Source organism: Ovis aries, chromosome 6, assembly GCF_016772045.2.
Source record: "Ovis aries strain OAR_USU_Benz2616 breed Rambouillet chromosome 6, ARS-UI_Ramb_v3.0, whole genome shotgun sequence".
NCBI classification, from domain to species: Eukaryota; Metazoa; Chordata; class Mammalia; order Artiodactyla; family Bovidae; genus Ovis; species Ovis aries.
Window position 1 is genome coordinate 46602459 of NC_056059.1, and position 19639 is coordinate 46622097.

General features: G+C 38.0%; 1 protein-coding gene across 3 annotated transcripts in view; it reads left to right on the forward strand.

The window, feature by feature from the left end:
* TBC1D19 (TBC1 domain family member 19) overlaps positions 1–19639 on the forward strand; it is a 152086-nt gene that overhangs the window by 14685 nt on the left and 117762 nt on the right. For 2 of the 3 annotated variants that reach the window (XM_004009756.6, XM_060416952.1), the window contains exons 2-3: positions 12579–12651; positions 13608–13653. In XM_004009756.6, coding sequence (XP_004009805.1) covers positions 12579–12651; positions 13608–13653 — 119 coding nt within the window. Of the gene's footprint in view, positions 1–11594; positions 11752–12578; positions 12652–13607; positions 13654–19639 lie in introns of all 3 variants that reach the window. The other variant, XM_060416951.1, reaches the window with a different exon arrangement.

Here is a 19639-nt window from a genome sequence, read left to right on the forward strand (position 1 = left end):
AGTGCGTTCAATCCATGAGTCAGGAAGATCCTCTGGAGGAGGAAATGCCAACCCACTCCAGTATTCTTGCCTGGGAAATCCCATGGTCAGAGGAACCCGGTGGGCTACAGTCCATGGGGTCCCAAAGAGTCAGATATGATTGGGGGACTGATCACCACAACACTACCACCTGCTGGGCCGATAATCTTCTGACTGATTCCCTTTATCCAATTAGGTAGTGTGCTGGGTTGAGACTGAGTTTTACTTTCAGGCTTAATTTTCTTTCCTCTGTTTCTTCCCTGGCTCTCACAAGTTTCCAGCTATGAATTTGATATATTCTAAGGGTGCTTTCCTCCTTGGGTCCCAGACTCTAACCTTTTTCTTGTCAGACTGCTAAAGAACTTTTTCACAATTTTCGTGCTTAGGTTTGTAGCCTTCTACCCCATACAGTTTTAATATTCAAAAATTTCTTGAGAAAACTGGCCATGTGCTTAAGATCTCCCAAGTCTATGTCAAAGCTATGCTTATTTCTCTGTCCTCCCTTGGTAGCCCTCCACCAGGGTTGATACTGGGGTTGTCCTGATTGTCAGCCTTCAGTTCATGCTCAGAATAATGATCCAAGGGAAAAGGTGGCTACAGCGGCCAATATGTCTCTCAAGATTTTCCCCTTTCTCTTACTCTAGTTCTTGTTCTCTTAACCACCCTCTTCTGTCTATATATAGTTGGATTTCTGTTTGTTTGGCTCTTCTAGTTGTTGTACGTAGGGATGCTGATCAGCCACCAACTCCGCCATACAACTTGGAAATACAAGGCCAATTTTGTGAGGATTAAAGAAGATAATATGCCTGGAACATAGTAAGTGCTCAGAAAGTAGAAGTCTGAGTTAAAGTCCAGATGAAATATCACTCCTTTGTTTAAAATCCCTCAGTACTTTTCATTGCCCTTAGGAAAATGAACAAAGCCCTTGATTAGGCCTACAAAGCTTGGTGGCTCTCTTCTTCAGGCTCTGCTCTTCAGCCATGACTGTCTAAGTTTCATAGGATTTCCATTACCTTCTGGTTTAGTTTAGGTACTCCTTTCTTTTGGGGATCCCTAGTACCTGGAACTTTATTTTTTGTAGTATTTAAGCGTCATTCTTCCCCACTAAAGTCTGTTTCATAAAGACAGGAAAAGACTCTGTGTCTCTTGTTCTGCTGTCTTATGTATCTAGCATAATGACTAGTATGAGAAAGGTGCTCAACATGTCTTTATTAAATGAAACAAATCCCAGTTCTTTTTAGTGTCCATTCTGACAATATATATTGAGTACCTTCAGTTCAGTTCAGTCAGTCAGTCGTGTTCGACTCTTTGCAATCCCATGAATTGCAGCACGCCAGGCCTCCCTGTCCATCACCATCTCCCGGAGTTCACTCAGACTCGCGTCCATCGAGTCCGTGATGCCATCCAGCCATCTCATCCTCTGTTGTCCCCTTCTCCTCCTGCCCCCAATCCCTCCCAGCATCAGTCTTTTCCAATGAGTCAGCTCTTCGCATGAGGTTGCCAAAGTACTGGAGCTTCAGCTTTAGCATCATTCCTTCCAAAGAAATCCCAGGGTTGATCTCCTTCAGAATGGACTGGTTGGATCTCCTTGCCGTCCAAGGAACTCTCAATAGTCTTCTCCAACACCACAGTTCAAAAGCATCAATTCTTCAGCACTCAGCCTTCACAGTCCAACTCTCACATCTATACATGACCACAGGAAAAACCATAGCCTTGACTAGATGGACCTTAGTTGGCAAAGTAATGTCTCTGCTTTTGAATATACTGTCTAGGTTGGTCATAAGTTTCCTTCCAAGGAGTAAGCGTCTTTTAATTTCATGGCTGCAGTCACCATCTGCAGTGATTGGGGAGCCCAGAAAAATAAAGTCAGCCACTGTTTCCCTATCTATTTGCCATGAAATGATGGGACTGTATGCCATGATCTTTATTTTCTGAATGTTGAGCTTTAAGCCAACTTTTTCACTCTCCTCTTTCACTTTCAGCAAGAGGTTCTTTAGTTCTTCTTCACTTTCTGCCATAGGGTGGTGTCATCTGCATATCTGAGTACCTACTATGTACCAAATATTTTACTTAGTGGTAAAAGATTATGAAAAGCCTCTTTACTTAAGGAATTCAAATTCTATTGTGGAATTCTGCTTTTCTTTGAAAATGCTTTTTCTTTAAGTATTTCTTTTTATTGTAATTGGGATCTAATTAGTTAATAGTTGTTTTTCAATTTTGTAAAAAAGCCTGAAGCTTCAGAATATAGGCAGTAATGACAAAACATTTCAAAAGCTTTTTCTGTTTCAGAATTGCAAATAAGAGATTAATGATCTGTATAAATTATAACTTCATTTGGAGGTTACTGCCCTAAAGGAATATTTTTGTTCCTTTCTATTTTGAACTCCACTTCTGTTAATTCACTGTTATTATTTATTTTGATTATTGAACAAGTATCTATTGAGTATTTACTATGTGTAAGGCACAATTCTAGCCCCAGGGAATAAACCAATGAATAAGATGAAGTTTTGCTCTCATGGTGAGATGATAGTGTTAGGCTGGTGCAAAAGTAATTGCTGTTTTGCATTGTTGATAATTGCCATTTGATACTGGGATATGTTCTTAAATAAATGTGGTTATGTTATATATCATTTTAATGTGCATTTCTCAATTTATGTTTTTTTGCTAATGTCTTATTACTTCCTGATTATTTTATATTTATTTTAAACTATAGAAATTACGTTAGACAAAAAGCAAATTTGAGCGATTTTTTTATTCCAGTTCAAAACGGGTCGTAAAGCAGCGGAGACAGTTCACAACACCAGCAATGCATTTGGCCCAGGAACTGCCAATGAGTGTACAGTGATGGTTCAAGAAGTTTTGCAAAGCCTTGAAGATGAGGAATGTAGTGGCAAGCCATCAGAATTGTGTGTGTGTTAGTTGCTGAGTCACGTCCGATTCTTTGTGACCCCATGGTCTATAGCCCACTAGGCTCTGTCCATGGGATTTTCCAGGCAAGAGTAATGGAGTGGGTGGCCATTTCCTTCTTAAGGGATCTTCCTGACCCAGGGATCGTGCCCAGGTCTCCTGCATTACAGGCAGATTCTTTACTGTCTAAGCCACTGGGAAAGCCCAGAAGTTGAGACTGACCAACTGAGAGCAGTCGTTGAAGTCGATCCTCTTACAACTACATGAGAAGTTGCCTAAGAACTCAGCGTCGACCATTCTATGATTGTTTGGCATTTGAAACAAATTGGAACGGCAAAAAAGCTCAATAAGTGGAATAAGTGGGTGCCTCATGAGCTGACTGAAAAAAAAATGTTGAAGTGTTGTCTTCTCTTATTGTATGCAACAACAAAGAACCATTTTTCTATCAGATTGTGACGTGCGACAAAAAGTGGATTTTATACAACAGTTGGAGATGACCAGCTCAATGGTTGGAGAGAGAAGAAGCTCTAAAGCACTTCCCAAGGCCAAACTTGCTTCAATAAAAGGTCATGGTCACTGTTTGGTAGTCTGCTGCCGATCTGATCCACCACAGCTTTCTGAATCCTGGTGAAACCATTACATCTGAGAAGTGTGCTCAGCAAATCAGTGAGATGCATGGAAAACTGCAATGCGTGCAGCAGTTACTGGTCAACAGAAAGGGCCCAGTTCTTCTCCATGACTATGCCCGACTGCATGTCACACAACCAACACTTCAGAAGTTGAACAAATTGGGCTATGAATTTATGCCTCATCTGCCATATTCATCTGACCTCTCACCAATGGATTACCACTTCTTCAAGCATCTCGATGACTTTTTGTAGGGAAAACCCTTTTACAACCAGCCGGAGGCAGAAAATGCTTTCCAAGAGTTTACTGAATCCTGAAGCACAGATTTTTTGGGCTACAGAAGTAAACTTATTTCTCATTGGCAAAAATGTGTTGATTGTAATGGTTCCTATTTTGATTAATAAAGATGTGTTTGAGCCTAGTTATAATGATTTAAAATTCATGGTCCAAAACTGCAATTACTTTTGTACCAACCTGTACATAAATACAGGTCCACAATCCCTTATTCAAAACCTAGGGGCAGGTATGCTTTGGAATTAGCATTTTTCAAATTTTAGAAAGGTAATTCCTGCATATTCTGTACGTTATTTAAATCCTTACTATTTATTGTTTTATTGCACCTTGTAATTACGCATTAGTATTTATGCAGCAAAATGTATGAATTTTCACTAGATTTTTCTTCCAAATGAGTTTAAGTCAGGACAGATTTTTGCCATCAATTCAGTTAAAAAAAAAAAGAGCTTTAATTTTCTAAGCTTTTTAGGTTGTAGGATTTCAAATAAAGGGCTATGTATCTATACATATAACATCAGGGAATTAATTGCCTTGAGGTAATAAAAAATAGAGGAAGCAAAACTGATAAAGGAGTGTAAGGAAATGGTTACAGAGGAAATTCAAAAACATGTATTTGCCTGATTCTTAAGATAAAATAGGAATTCTATGATATTATAGATTCCTGCTTTAAAAGAATATAATTATAGATGCTTTTAAAGTAATTTAATGTAGTCTTGGACTTGAAAATATATGTGATAACTTTGCCTTAGTTTATGTCCAGTAGTCAGACATTTGCTAGAAATGTGAGCTAACTCTTAAAAGACAGCTTTACAATCAGCTTTGATAATGTATGGTTAAACAACTGGCTGTTTGTAACAGGCCTTTAAAAACTTATTCAAGAGGGCGTTTTCCTGCCATGACCATATTCTGTACTGCCTTCATTTTGTCTGTTATATTTAGAAAGTGCTAATGTGTTGGCCCAATTTAATTAGAAAAATTAAAATCACACAGAGTATTTCAAAGCCAAATATAAATGATTTTCAGATTTCCCCCTTGTCGTTAGTGCTTTTCTTGTAGTATTTTAATGTACCTTCTCATATACTAAAGTTTACTTATTTAAAAATCTTGGTGTAATAACATGGAACTTTGTGTTTCTAGAAAAAGCGTATGGTTTTTGATTTCTGTGTTTTCTTAAACTATGAAGTCAACCCACATTTTAAAGTTGAATTTACTCATTCATCCTCTAGATGGCAGAGTGATAGCCTGATTCCAAATTTGATGTCTCACACCAGGTCATCATTATTTTGTATCATGTGCTATTTGTGTTTAAAATGGATGTTGCATAAAACCTCAAATGCTATTTCCATTCCATTAAGTGCTTAATAAGTCTTGTTGCTCAGATTGTTATTATAAATAATAGAGTTGTAAGAGTTGTAAAGGAAGGAACCTGAAAGGAGATAGGCTTTGGAGAGAGAAGGAATAATATAACTGATGGGATGTTGTCATGAGACTAGACACTCAGAGTATCATTTTTTTTGTTGTTGTTGTTTTTAAAATTTGACCACACTGCATGGCATGTGGGATCTTAGTTCTCTGACCAGGGATCAAACTCACACCCCTGCATTGGAAGCACAGAGTCTTAACCACCGGACCCACCAGGGAAGTCCCCTAGAACCCCAGAGCATCTTTTTAAAAATTTTCATTTACTTTTAACTGGAGGACAATTGTTTTACAGTGTTGTGTTGGTTTCTGCCACACATCAGCATGAATCAGCCACAGGTATATGTTGTGTCGCCTCTCTCTCGAACCTCCCTCACACCCCGTCCCACTCCTCTAGGCTGTCACAGAGCGTTGTGTCGAGCTCCCTGCATCACACAGCGAATTCCCACTGGCTAGCTGTTTCCCATATGGCAACATATACGTTTCTGTGCTGCTCTTTTCTGTGGTGGTGATGGGCTCTTGAGAAAAACTGGATTAAATCCAAAGCAATTATGTTAGTGATGAAAATGTTTACATTTGATATAGGGAGGGGGTTAGATATATATTATTTTTAAAATCATACTTCTCTCTTAGCTTTTTTTTTTTTACACCTCACTAAATACATTTTGAGTTCTACAAGGATGAGGGATGACTTTGTGATGGTTTTCCCTTTATACTGAGCAACTAGCATGTAGGAAGTGTTCAGTTAATTAATGAAGGAAGAATGCAAATGAATAGGTGTATATACTATATTGAAAGGAGACCCCTGGACTTGGAGAAGGCTTGGATGGCACTTAAGGGGGGAAGATGGGAGTGAATTCCTGATGTAGAATGGTGACAAGGCTAAGTAGCTTTTTGTTGTAGGGTGCTTCTAGAGAGATAAGATTTTATAAATTGTGGTTGAAATGCCAGAATGAGTTTGCCTTTATTTCATAGGCAGTGAAAGGGCCGTTGAGCTATTTTGAGGGTGAAGACATTGAGATGGTTTGGGGGGCACTAGTTTGGCACTGGTGAGCAGGTTAGATAGAAATGGGGAGCGTTCTTTCATCCTCCACTCCATTCCTTCCTGTATTCTTCCGGAGCTTCCACCCTTCTGCAAACTGATAGTGCACCAGAACTTTTCCATACCTCTGTTCAGTTCATCCACTCAGCCTATATGCCTTCTCTCCCCTTTTCTAGTGTCTAAAATTAGAATTAATTGTTCTGTGGATGATGCCTCTGTCATAACATAGTGGAGTTAGCATTTTTCTTAATTGGCCATCTTTTTATGTTTTTTGTTTTAATGCATTTTTATTTGTAGCCACTCCCCGCCCCCTGACTCCTATTTGTGTTTGTGTTTTGTGTTTTTTGCTTTGTCTTTGGCTGTGCCACATAGCTTATGGGGTATTAGTTTCCCAACAAGGAACCGAACCCAGACCACAACAGTGAAAGTGCCGAGTCCTAACCTCTGGACCATCAGGGAATTCTGTTCCCGTGGGGTTTTGTAGGTGTTCAGTTCAGTTCAGTCACTCAATCGTGTCCGATTCTTTGCGACCCCGTGAATCGCAGCACGCCAGGCCTCCCTGTCCATCACCATCTCCCAGAGTTCACTCAGACTCACGTCCATCGAGTCCGTGATGCCATCCAGCCATCTCATCCTCGGTCGTCCCCTTCTCCTCCTGCCCCCAATTCTTCCCAGCATCAGTCTTTTCCAATGAGTCAACTCTTCGCATGAGGTGGCCAAAGTACTGGAGCTTCAGCTTCAGCATCATTCCTTCCAAAGAAATCCCAGGGAAATCTCCTTCAGAATGGACTGGTTGGATCTCCATGCAGTCCAAGGGACTCTCAAGAGTCTTCTCCAGCACCACAGTTCAAAAGCATCAATTCTTTGGCGCTCAGCTTTGTTCACAGTCCAACTCTCACATCCATACATGACCACGGGAAAAACCATAGCTTTGACTAGACAGACCTTAGTCAGCAAAGTAATGTCTCTGCTTTTGAATATGCTGTCTAGGTTGGTCATCACTTTTCTTCCAAGGAGTAAGCGTCTTTTAATTTCATGGCTGCAGACACCATCTGTAGTCACCATTTGTAGGTGTAGGCCTACGTAATCTTTAGTGCAGTGTGTTCACTGAAAACACATTTATGAAGTACTTCTGTGTGATATGCATTATGCTGGTTCCGAGATGAAAGACATATGCTCTAGAAGCCTAGTGCAGTGGTTCTCAAAGTGTAGTCTGCGGACCCCTGGTGGGCCGTAAGACCCCTTCAGATCAAAACTATTTTGTATAATACAAAGGCCTTTAAAAAAATATTCATTGTGCTGACATGTACACTGATGCTACAAATGCAATGGCGATGAGTTTAAATCGGGGAACTAGTACCAAACTATACTAGTAGTCACTGTAGTTTTCACCAACACACAGTTTTAAAAAATAATCTAAGTGTTTAAGTATTCTTGATCAACAGTAAACAAGTATAAATTTTATTAAATCTCATTTCTTGAATACTAATTTTTAAATATTCTGTTTGCTGAAATGGAAATTATGAGTAAGACACTACTGCTGTATATTGAAATAAGATGATTAGAGGAAGACCACTCCAGTGATTAACTAAATTGCAAACTGAATTGCTTTTTTTTTAAAAAATGAAACATCATTACTTGTAAGCATAAACTGTTGACAAACTGTTACTCAGACTTGAATATTTGGCAGATATTTTCTCTAAAATGAGCAAAGTGAGCCTATCACTTCAAGGAAAACCTTTATGTGTTGCCAGTGATAAAATTCAGGCTTTAAATAAAGCCTGGATTGGATTGGATTCTGGAAAACTTGTATTCATCAGTGTGAATTTGATGGCTTCCTAATACTTAAATACTTTTCTGATGATACTGATGGTAATATTAACAAGTGTAACTTTTTGATATTGTTTAATGAAATATGTCTACCACATGGCTTGTTAGAATGTTTGAAATGATTGATACATAATGTTACGAAATCATCTATAAGTAGAAGATTGATTCAAAGTGCAAGGCAGATTGATACATGTTTTTCCAATAAAGTATGAAAGTGTAAGTTCATTGATGTTCAAATTCCACATTTCAACTAATCTTTAGGAAATTTAGTATACTATCAAAGGAGAATATCCACAATATCTGAAAAGGATATTAAAATATCATTTTCCAGTTGCCTGTTTGACACTGATTTTCATATATGTTGGTCAAAACAACATAGTGCCACAGATGGAATAACACAGCAGATTGAAGAATCCAATTGTCTTCATCAAAGACGTTTGCATTTGCATTGTAAAACAGTGCCTCTTTTTCTCACTAATTTTTGTTTCTGAAAATATAGTTCTTTTAAGTAAAAATATTTTGGTTAATATATAATGGATTTATATTTATTACTTTAAAATGAATTGAAAAATATTTTTATTATGATAAAATAAAGTTTGCCATTTTAACCATGTTTAAGTGTACAGTTCAGTGACATTAAGTACATTCACATTTTTTGTGGATTCACTTTCACATTTTGTACAACCCTTATCATCATCCATCTCCAGAACTTTTTCATCATCCCATACTGAAACTCTGTACTCATTAAACACTAAATTCTTGTTGCCCCTTCTTCACAGCCCCTGGCTATTAGCCATTCTACTTTCTGTCTCTATGAATTTGACTATTCTAGTACCTCATATGGAGAAGACAATGGCACCCCAACTCCAGTACTCTTGCCTGGGAAATCCCATGGACAGAGGAGCCTGGTGGGCTGCAGTCCATGGGGTCGCTAAGAGTCGGACACAACTGAGCGACTTCACTTTCACTTTTCACTTTCATGCATTGGAGAAGGAAATGGCAACCCACTCCAGTGTTCTTGCCTGGAGAATCCCAGGGACGGGGGAGCCGTCAATGGGGCTGCTGTCAATGGGGTCGCACAGAGTTGGACACAACTGACGTGACTTAGCAGCAGCAGCAGTACCTCATATAAGTGGCATCATACAGCATTTGTCTTTTGATGACTGGCTTATTTTGCTTAGCATAATGTCCTGAAGGTTTGTCCATGTTGTAGATGTGCCAGAATTGTCTTCTTTCTTAAGGCTGAATAGTATTCCATTGTATGTACATACAACATTTTCTTTATCCATTCATTTATCTTTGACTCCTCCATATGTTAACTATTATAAATAATGCTGCGATGAACATGAGTGTACAAGTAGCTGTTAAAGTCCCCGTTTTCATTTCTTTTGAGTATGTATGCAGAATTGGAATTGCTGGACCATATGGAAATTCAATTTTTTATTTTTGAGGAATTAATTTCTAGTACTATAAATATCGGTAGATATAATCCACATAAACAGAAGTACTCTTGGGTCTTCAGTGATTTTTAAGAGTGAGGGTCCTGAGATTTGAAAGTTTGAGAGTAAGTGGTGTAGTGGAATGAGTGAAATAGAGAGGTAAGTTAGGAAGTTACTACAGTAGAAGACAAGCTGGGCTAGACTTTGCTTAGAGAAAATGACCAGAGTGGTAAGGAGAATATGTCATATGAGGAGAATTTGGAGAACCTGAAAATGTATGTGACCTGGAGAACTTTCTGGGAAGATAAAATAGCTGACTTTGAGGATCTGAAGATCTCTCACGGAAAAGGGATTTGGCATATTTTCTGTGAACTTGGGGTAAGGTGGAGCAGAGGGGAAGACATGATAGTAGCAGATGTTAAGGGGAATCAATTTTAGTTCGTAATAAGGATTTTCTAACAGAATGGTTCCAAGCAGGAATTGACTGAAGGTAGGGAAAGCTAGCATAGAGTTTCAAACTGAGAGTTTCTAAGCTAAAAAAGCTCCTTGGAGAGGAGAGGTGAATCTTTCATTAAATGGTTAGTTGGCCTAGAAGAACTCTGTAATCCCGTCTGATGCTGAAGTCCTATGATTCGGATTAACATGTTCCTCTGTCGTTTGCATGACTTGTAAGTTGACGGTTAGATTCAGGGGTTTTGAGCAGACTCAGGTGCCATCTCAGTGACCACAGCTATTGGCACTGGAGTCCTCTTTCATTGAGAAGCACATAATGGCTGGTTGTATTTTGCAAAGTTAATAGCTGTTTCTCCTCAATGCCTAGAATTGATTAGGAGTTGCAAAATGATGGTATTCTAATTATATCATATGTGTTCTAGTTATTTTAGCTGGAATATTTTTATAAAGAGACATTTCTCCTTATCTATTATTTGGTTACCAAATGGTATAGTTTCTGTAGGGCTTCCCTGGTGGCTCAGTGGTAAAGAATTCCCCTGCCAGTGCAGGAGGCACGAGTTTGATCCCTGGGTGAGAAGATCCTCTGGAGAAGGACATGGCAATCTACTCCAGTATTCTTGCCTGGGAAGTTCCATGGACAGACGAGCCTGGCGGGCTACAGTTCATGGGGTCGCAGAAGAGTCGGATACAACTTAGTGACTAAACCATAGTTCCTGTAGGAAAGTCAGGCTAGATAGATGCCTTTTCATTTATTAATCAGTTCAAGGTAGCAAGTTGGTTCCTTGTCATCTTCAATTTTCATTACTCTATCAAGTTTTTCTTCTTAGAAAGGGAGAAGAGACTTGTCTGGTCAGTTTCAAGTATTCATAGGTGTGAGACTGCTCCAGTGTCTTCAGACCTCATCTGCTATCTTGAATTAGAGAACAACCCTACCAGTGTCATCTCCTGTTCTCAAATTAGCTCTTCATATGTTCCAGTGAATACTTGATGGCAATTTTGGGGTCTTCCTCTTTTCATATTCATCAACAACCCCTCTGCTCTTTCCTTTTAAAGTTGCTAACACCATACAAGTCTTGTGGTTGTTGGTTTGTCCCCAACTGCTTGTATTTTAGGTTTGTGGGGAATACCTTATTACCAACTTTGGTTGTGAGTGTTTTCCATGGGATTTTGGTTTTGTTGTCTAGTTGCTTGGTTTCAGTGTGGAGATCATGGAGATTAAAACAAAAAAGTCTCCCTACTACCAATGTCATCTTCCCAGAGAGACGTTAAAATCCTGGAAGAATTAGAGTAGAATTGAGAATAACTGAAATTTCTGACTTGGTGAATGGTAATTTTCATGGATGAGTCTTAAAAATAGGAGAGAAGGAGAAAGGTAGTGAATGGAATATAAGATCAGTTTTTGATTTCTTAATTACAAATGTTCGCGAGATACCCGAAGAGAAATGCTTTCTTAAGACATAAAGTGAGTGAAAGTGAAAGTCGCTCAGTCATGTCCGACTCTTTGCAACCCCATGCAGTCCATGGGATTCTCCAGGCCAGAATACTGAAGCCTTTCTCTTCTCCAGGGGATCTGCCCAATCCAGGGATTGAACCCAGGTTTCCCATATTGCAGGTGGATTCTTTACCAGCTGAACCACAAGGGAAGCCCTTCTTAAGACATATGTCTCTAGAATTTGATAGAGAGCTAGATGATGAAAGATCAACACTTCAAAGGTAATTGAGGTCAGTATTATTATTTTGGTAAAAATTACAGTGTGAAAAACCAATAGAACAGAAAGCATTCAACTGAAGATGAAAGAGACACTAATAAGCATTTGTGAGTGGGTAGTTTTATGTATTTTCCATAAATATGTATAACAAATGCAGGCTTACAGAGCAGCAATCCAAAGGGGATGACACTCTTCAAAGCTCCAGGTATAGGGATGCATCAGGGTTTTGGCTATTAGGTGTATGTAGATGCCATATATATCAAGTATAAAGAGAATGAATTTATAAAGTATTTTTCCTACTAGAAAAATAGATGTTAAATATTCATAAAAGTGAAAGTCTTAGAGGAAGATGTTAACTATTCGTTAGCTACAAGGCTTAATATTTTAAGTAGATTCTAGTGTCCTACACAGATCTTCTGTTTTAAGAGTATATGAAAGTATTCTGTCTTATGAGCTGTTCCAGATGCTTAGGAGCTCTGATCTCAAAGAGGGTGTTTTAAATGGTAGTATGCATATTTGGGGGCTTCCCTGGTGGCTTAGATGGTAAGAATCTGTCTGCAATATGGGAGACTCGGGTTTGATCCCTGGTTTGGGAAGATCCCCTGGAGAAGAAAATAGCAACCCACTCTAGTATTCTTGCTTGGAGAATCCTATGGAGCCTGATGAGCTACAATCCATGGGGTCTCAAAGAGTTGGACACAACTGAGCAACTAACACACACACACACACACACACACACACACACACGGACATTCCTTTTTAACCATCTCATTAGCATTAAGTATCACCCCAAATGACCTCTTTTGACCTGTCTTTTATGTTTCTTCTTTCTAAAATCAGGCCAGTCTTCAAAGACCTGAGATTAAACTTGAATCACTAAAAGAAGATATTAAGGAATTCTTTAAAATATCAGGTTTGTAAGTTACTTTTTATTTTTCTTTCTCGAATTCTTTAAAGCAAAATAAGGAAAGACTTTATTTTGAGGGGATATTGTATCTGCAGTCAGTTACTTGTTTAAAATTGTGGAAGAATGGTAGGATAGGTTTTTATTTGAAGTGAATTAGAACTTTCAGACATTTCTGGAGAAATTCAGGAACCCTGGTAAAAACTGCTTTACATTGATCAGTTTTAAATAGTGTTTACCTTCCTGGTCAAAATACATCCTGAATGTATTAAAATCTCCTTAGTTAAGTATCTTGTCTTTTACCTTTCATCTGTGACTTTTTTCTTTCTCTGCTTCTTTTCTCTCTTTTCTACCCTTCAAAGAAAACAGAAGAAAATCTCAGCTTTTAGAGCAAGCTGTTAAGCTTTTGCACTTGGGAACTGAGATATTAAGTGGTTTACTTACCCAAATAAGTTGATCAAAAATAATAGTTAGTAGCCAAGTGAACTGATCTGACTGGTGGTGCCTTGTAATAGTCTGCTTCTCTTGTTTAGGAATTTACTGACTAGGTAACTGTCATGAATCACTTGTGATCTTTGTCAAGCGCCTAGCTGTTTCTCGCCCTTCTGTTGGCATATTCCTCATAGCACTGCCAGTACAGCTGCCAAAGATTTTGGCATTTGTTGAGTGCCGTTAACAGTGGAAGAAGGAAATATTCTTCTCATCTTAAGAAAATGACACCAGAGTTTTACTTACAAAGTAATAAATCATGTTGACAACTTTGTATTTAGTGTTAGCGAAGGGAATATTGGTAAATATATAATAAATAATTCCTTAGAATAAAACTTTACATTAGCAATTGGCAGTTGATAAAATTCTTTCACAGTAATTATGATGTTAAAGTTTTTGTGAAATAAATTTAATTGTAATGTATGTTTACTTTAAAAACTAATATGTTTATATATGTTTTCCTTTTTTTAAAACAGGTTGGGAGAAAAAACTTCAGAATGCTGTGTATAGTGAACTGAGTGTGTGAGTTTTTCCTCCCTATTTTGAGATACTCTTATTACGTTTAGCTATATTTGCTTTGTAAGTAATGAATATAGTTTTACTATGTGTACTCATTGTTATTATTTCTTATTAGCATTTATATAGCATTTCAAGTGAGTTTATGCTATTAAAAACTGTAGTCTTCCTGAGAATTAATACGTGGGGGTTTTTACCGACAAAAGTTTCATATGAACAATTCATTAATCCAGTATAATTAGGGAATATGATATTTCTCATAAGTTAGTATTTCAGATCATTTAAGCTTACCAGTGTTCTCTTTATTGTTGCCATATTGGACATTATCCTTTTTCTGTCTTTATATACTGACCATTTTAAACACAACTGTTTTTTGAAATATTCATTATTAAGAATATTACTATTTTTATTTATCTGAATTTGTTCTCAGAGTTTGCTGAAATGTGTAGAACTATTTGTCATTATAAGAAATATAGATCCTGAATGTTAACCTTTGTAGTTTATTTAATGTTCCATTATTCATCAATTATTTATTGCTAGCACTATAGTGGGCACTGGGGATATAGCATAGAATAGTGAACAGTTTCTGCCCTCATGAGGTTTTGATCTAATTGAGTTCTTAAGTCTTTTTTTCCCTGCTGTCAATGTATCTGTGTCTGTAGCCTCTGTAGTTTCTCACACTCCTGTTTCCAATTTGTTCCTTCTAATCTGCTGTTACTTGGAAAAGGAAATAACCTGGTTTACCAGAATGGTTTCTAAAACAAAGAGATGAATGCTTGTGGGTTTGTGCTTAGATACACATTTTTAAAATTAGTTATGTCCTTCTTTGCTTATTGCTATCTTTTGAGTTGGTTTTTGAGCTCTTAAACTCATAAATAAAGTGCCATCTATTAAGTAAAGCTGATTGTGATCATACCTTTGGTTCTAGTCACTAAAGGAAAAGGTATTTATCAAGACAAGTAAGGTTTTAAAACTCCCCAAATGTGGTAGAGATGCCATGAGTTGATTAAACTAATACGGACATGGTGATTTACCTCTGTCTGCTAAAGCTTGTAACTTCAGTGTCTTTGTCTCTGATACTGGCAGAATAATAGCATCTGTTGTGTATAATTCCAGATATTAGATTCTCATCTCAGTAGATACTACTGATGATTGCTATTTTTGTGGTATAATGCATTCCTGAAAATTGTTCTGTGAGACAGAGTGCCTTTTTACTTGATGGCATGGGCAATATTTCATTCATTGTCATATCCTTGATATCTTACATAATAGACATTAAATAAGTATTTTATAAATATTCAATAACGTTGGGATATTTGAAGGAGTTCAGTAAAACTGCCTGTTTTCTTCACTTGGGTTCTGAACAAATAAAGAAAATAAAATATAAACGCAAATGGGAAATCAAAACTATACTTTTACTTGTGATAAAGATTGGGTAGGAGGACATAGCTTAGTGCAAGAGCAAAATAAACTCTTTAGCTGAACTCCAGACTCAGACTTAACCTTCTACTTAAATAGCGTTGTGAGCATATTCAGTTTATTCTTCCAAAATTTAAAAGTTGGAGAGGGCATTTCTTCTCTTCTGGGGTATAGTGAGTAAAGCCCTGGAAAGAGGTCAAGTATGTTACAGGGAGGCAGTTCGTTTCATATGAAAGGGCACATCTGGAGTCGAGGAAGAAGTGTTTTCTCATGTAAATCAGAAAAGTAAGTGGACTTAGCGTATTCTGGCCCATTTTTCATTGGCAGAAACCATTAGATGCATAGATAAATAAAGCAAAACTGAGATGAAAATATCTATTAATATAAATGATTGGAACTGAAAAAAAAATGCATGTACTCTCATTGCAAATAGAACTGTGGCCATGTGAGCTATATACATCATACCTGGAATTTGCTCATGTCATACTTATTTTAGTAATCATTCCAAAGATTTAATCAGATTTTTATTTAACAAGTATAGCAGAAAATTTTCTACTGTCTTTTATTACATGAAACATAACACTAGCCCAGGTTAGCTCTTTCCACTTCAAAACTGCATACTTTAACTATTATTGTGCTAAAAACTATTTAATATTATATCAGTGATAATTTACATTGATTGAATGTTTATCTCCAGCACTGTGGTAATAAGCACTTTATAGTCATTGTCTATATTAGGTAGTCTTTATAACACCTTACAAAGTAGATTTTATTATTCTAATTATTTTACAAAAGAGAAAACTGAGTCTAAGATCACTTAAGTAACTTGCTGAAAATCATGTAGCTAGTAAATGGCAGTGCTGGGATTTCACCTCTAGTGAAACATATTCTAAAGCCATACATTTTACTACTTCTCACATATACTTGCATCTTGTATTTTACTTAGATTAAAAGTGTTCTAAAACAAGAATTATGTCTTACATTTCTTTGCGTATCTCCTATAGCATCAAATAAATGACATTGAGTCAGCAAGTAGTTGTTGAGCCACCCCAGGGCTAGCACACAATAAATATCTTTTTGAATTGAGAAAACTTAGTGAAACTATTAATCTTAAACATTTACTGTAAATGTCTACAGTAATGTTTACTTAAACATTTACTTTAAGAAAGTCTTTACATTGAAAATGTACCAATTTCTTTGTCTCCTAGTCTTTATTGTATTTTATGTAGAGCAGTTTGGAGAAGGAAATGGCAACCCACTCTAGTGTTCTTGCCTGGAGAATCTCATGGACCAGAGGAGCCGGGGGGACTACAGTCCATGGGGTTGCAAGGAGTTGGACATGACTGAAGAGACTGAGCGTGCTGTAAAGAATTAGAAGATATATTATTTTCCTCATGGAATACAAATGAAAAGAATATATAAACCTTTTTAACCTTCCATATATGTATATACTATAAAAACAGACACCACAATTCGCTGTTACATATATGCAAGTGTCTAGCATATTTTGGAGAGGTATAAATGTTGAATGATAGTGGGCCTCAAAACAGAAAGATTTTTAGATTAATGAGTACCTTACACTAGATCACCAGACTAGGTCAGTTTTTTATAGACATTTAAATTGTTCTGTAAGAGTCCTCAGGTAGTAGACCTGCTGCTGCTGCTGCTGCTGCTAAGTCGCTTCAGTCGTGTCCGACTCTGTGCTACCCTGTAGATGGCAGCCCACCAGGCTCCCCCGTCCCTGGGATTCTCCAGGCAAGAACACTGGAGTGGGTTGCTATTTCCTTCTCCAATGCATGAGCGTGAAAAGTGAAAGTGAAGTCGCTCCTAGGCACCTCTAAAATGTCCTAATCATAGTTCTTCTTGCCCTCTTAGTCTTAAATGTTATACATAACAAATGTTATATTCAGAGCGAGGTGCTGGCATAATGCACAAGTAGGTAGATAGTGTTTGCTTTTTATGGAGCTTACACCCCAGTGGGGCACAGAGACTTTACAGACGCGATTACAGTATAATATAGTAAGTGCTATAATAGGGTAAGTGCAAGCAGTACATAGGGCAGGTGGTTAACTCAGATTGGAGGTGTCATGATGACTTGTCACAGGAAATAATATTCAGACTGAGATCAGAAAGCAAAGCCACAGTTAGGGGAAGGAATAGAGAAGAAAAATCCTTTAGGCACAAGGGAACAACAGGTACAGATGTTTCACACATGCGCGTGTGTTTAGTTGTGTCCAACTCTTTTGTAATCTCGTGGACTGTAGACTTCCAGGCTCCTCTGTCTTTGGGATTTCCCAGGCGAGAATATTGGGGTGGGTTGCCATTTCCTCCTCCAGGGAATCTTCCCAGCCCAGGGATTGAACCCACATCTCTTGCATCTCCTGTACTGGCAGGTGGATTCTTTACCACTGGCGCCACCTGGGAAGCCCACGGATGTTTAGCGGTGGAAAAGAATGTTGTATATTGGAAGAACAAAAATTGTGTGGCTGGATGGTAGAGGGCAAAGGGCCATAGGAAAGAATGAAGCTAGATCTGTAGGCAGGCTTGTGCCTGTTACTCAAGGATTTGTAGATTGGATCCTAAAAGCATTTGGGTCCCATTTTAGGATTTAGTAGTAACATGATCACATTTGCATTTTAGTTATTTAGCAGTGTGTGTATGTGCATGCTCAGCTGTGTCTGACTCTTTGTGACCCCATGGACTGTAGCCTGCTGGGCTCCTCTGTCCAAGGGATTCTCAAGGCAAGAATACTGGACTACATTGTCATTTCCTTCTCCAGGAGATCTTCCTGACCCAGGGACTGAACCCACATCTCTTGTATTGTTGGCAGATTCTTCACCATCTGAGCCACCCGGGAAGCCCATTCAATAATGTACTGGGTATCTAGTATGTGCCAGGTCTTACGCTAGACACTGGAAATACAATCACTGGTGAATAAGAACACACAACTCCCGACTAACAGCCAGGCAGATTGACAAATAGGTTGAAGATAGTGTAGATGCAGGGGAGACTGCTTATGAATATGTCAGATGAATGCAAGCAAGTAATGTCATTGCCTAAATCAGTGTCAGTGAGGTAGTAAAAGATGAGTGATGTTTAGAGGGATTTGGAGAGACAGGAGAGGGAGGAGTAAAGAGTGACATCCAGGTTTCTGTATTGTTCCTCTGCTGATCCTCATCTCTTTGTATTACTAAATGTGAAATCCATGAGGACAGAGATTTTAATGTGTTTTATTTTCTGCTGTATTTGTATAACCTTGAACACTTGGTAGATTCTCATTAAATATTTATAACAATAAATAGCTTTATTTTGGTTTTAATATGAATAATTTTGGGGTGACCACTTCTTACCCTTTTTTCTGCATAAATTTCATATAGCTTAAATAACCCTTAAAGTAAGAAAGCGTTAGTCACTCAGTCGTGTCCGACCCTTTGTGACCCCGTAGACTACAGCCCGCCAGGCTCCTCTGTCCATGGAATTCTCTAGGCAAGAATACTGGGATGGGTTGCCATGCCCTTCTCCAGGGGATCTTCCCGAACCAGGGTTTGTACCCGGGTCTCCTGCTTTGCAGGCAGATTCTTTACCGTCTGAGCCACCAGGATCTTTTCTAAATAATCTTTAAGATCTTCAGTAAACGCTCTCAAGTTTCTAAATTTCCAATTTTATTAAATTTAGAAATAATTACTGTTAAAATGGAAGGATTTTAGAATTATATTTCATTATAAGATATATGTATCTTTACAAGTAATATAGTGAGCAGTATAAAATATATAACTTTTAAACCATCTTGCATATAAGAAATACTGAGGTATCTAGAAATTACCAGTGGTTTTTTTGTGTGTGAGTGGGGAAAGGTGATTTGTTTAGGTACATGGAATGCAGATTTTAGCAGAAAAAACAATTAGAAATAATTAGTTAGTGAAACTGTCTAAAGTTCCCCTTTAGATGTCCCTGCTTGGATAAGGACTTTCTTGAGAACTCAGTGCATGGTTCTTGACTGTTAGAATATGGTTGCTTTCAGTTCAGTTCAGTTCAGTTCAGTCACTCAGTCATGTCTGACTCTTTGCAACCCCATGAATCGCAGCACGCCAGGCCTCCCTGTCCATCACCAACTCCCAGAGTTCACTCAGACTCACGTCCATCGAGTCCGTGATGCCATCCAGCCATCTCATCCTCTGTCGTCCCCTTCTCCTCCTGCCCCCAATCCCTCCCAGCATCAGAGTCTTTTCCAATGAGTCAACTCTTTGCATGAGGTGGCCAAAGTACTGGAGTTTCAGCTTTAGTATCATTCCTTCCAAAGAAATCCCAGGGCTGATCTCCTTCAGAATGGATTGAATCTCCTTGCAGTTGCTTTACATGGGTATAATTTCTATGACTAATTTTAAGTAGAGATATCAGTTGTGAAAGAGATTGAAACCTCTAAGGAAATGTTAAATTATTGTGTTTTCCTATTGCCTTCTCTGTGATTTTATATCACTCTGTACCTCAGTCATTACATTTCAACCATCCTGGCTTTTTCTGATTTTTAAACGTTCCACAGTTTCCCACCTCAGAGTTTTGTGCTTGCTGTCCT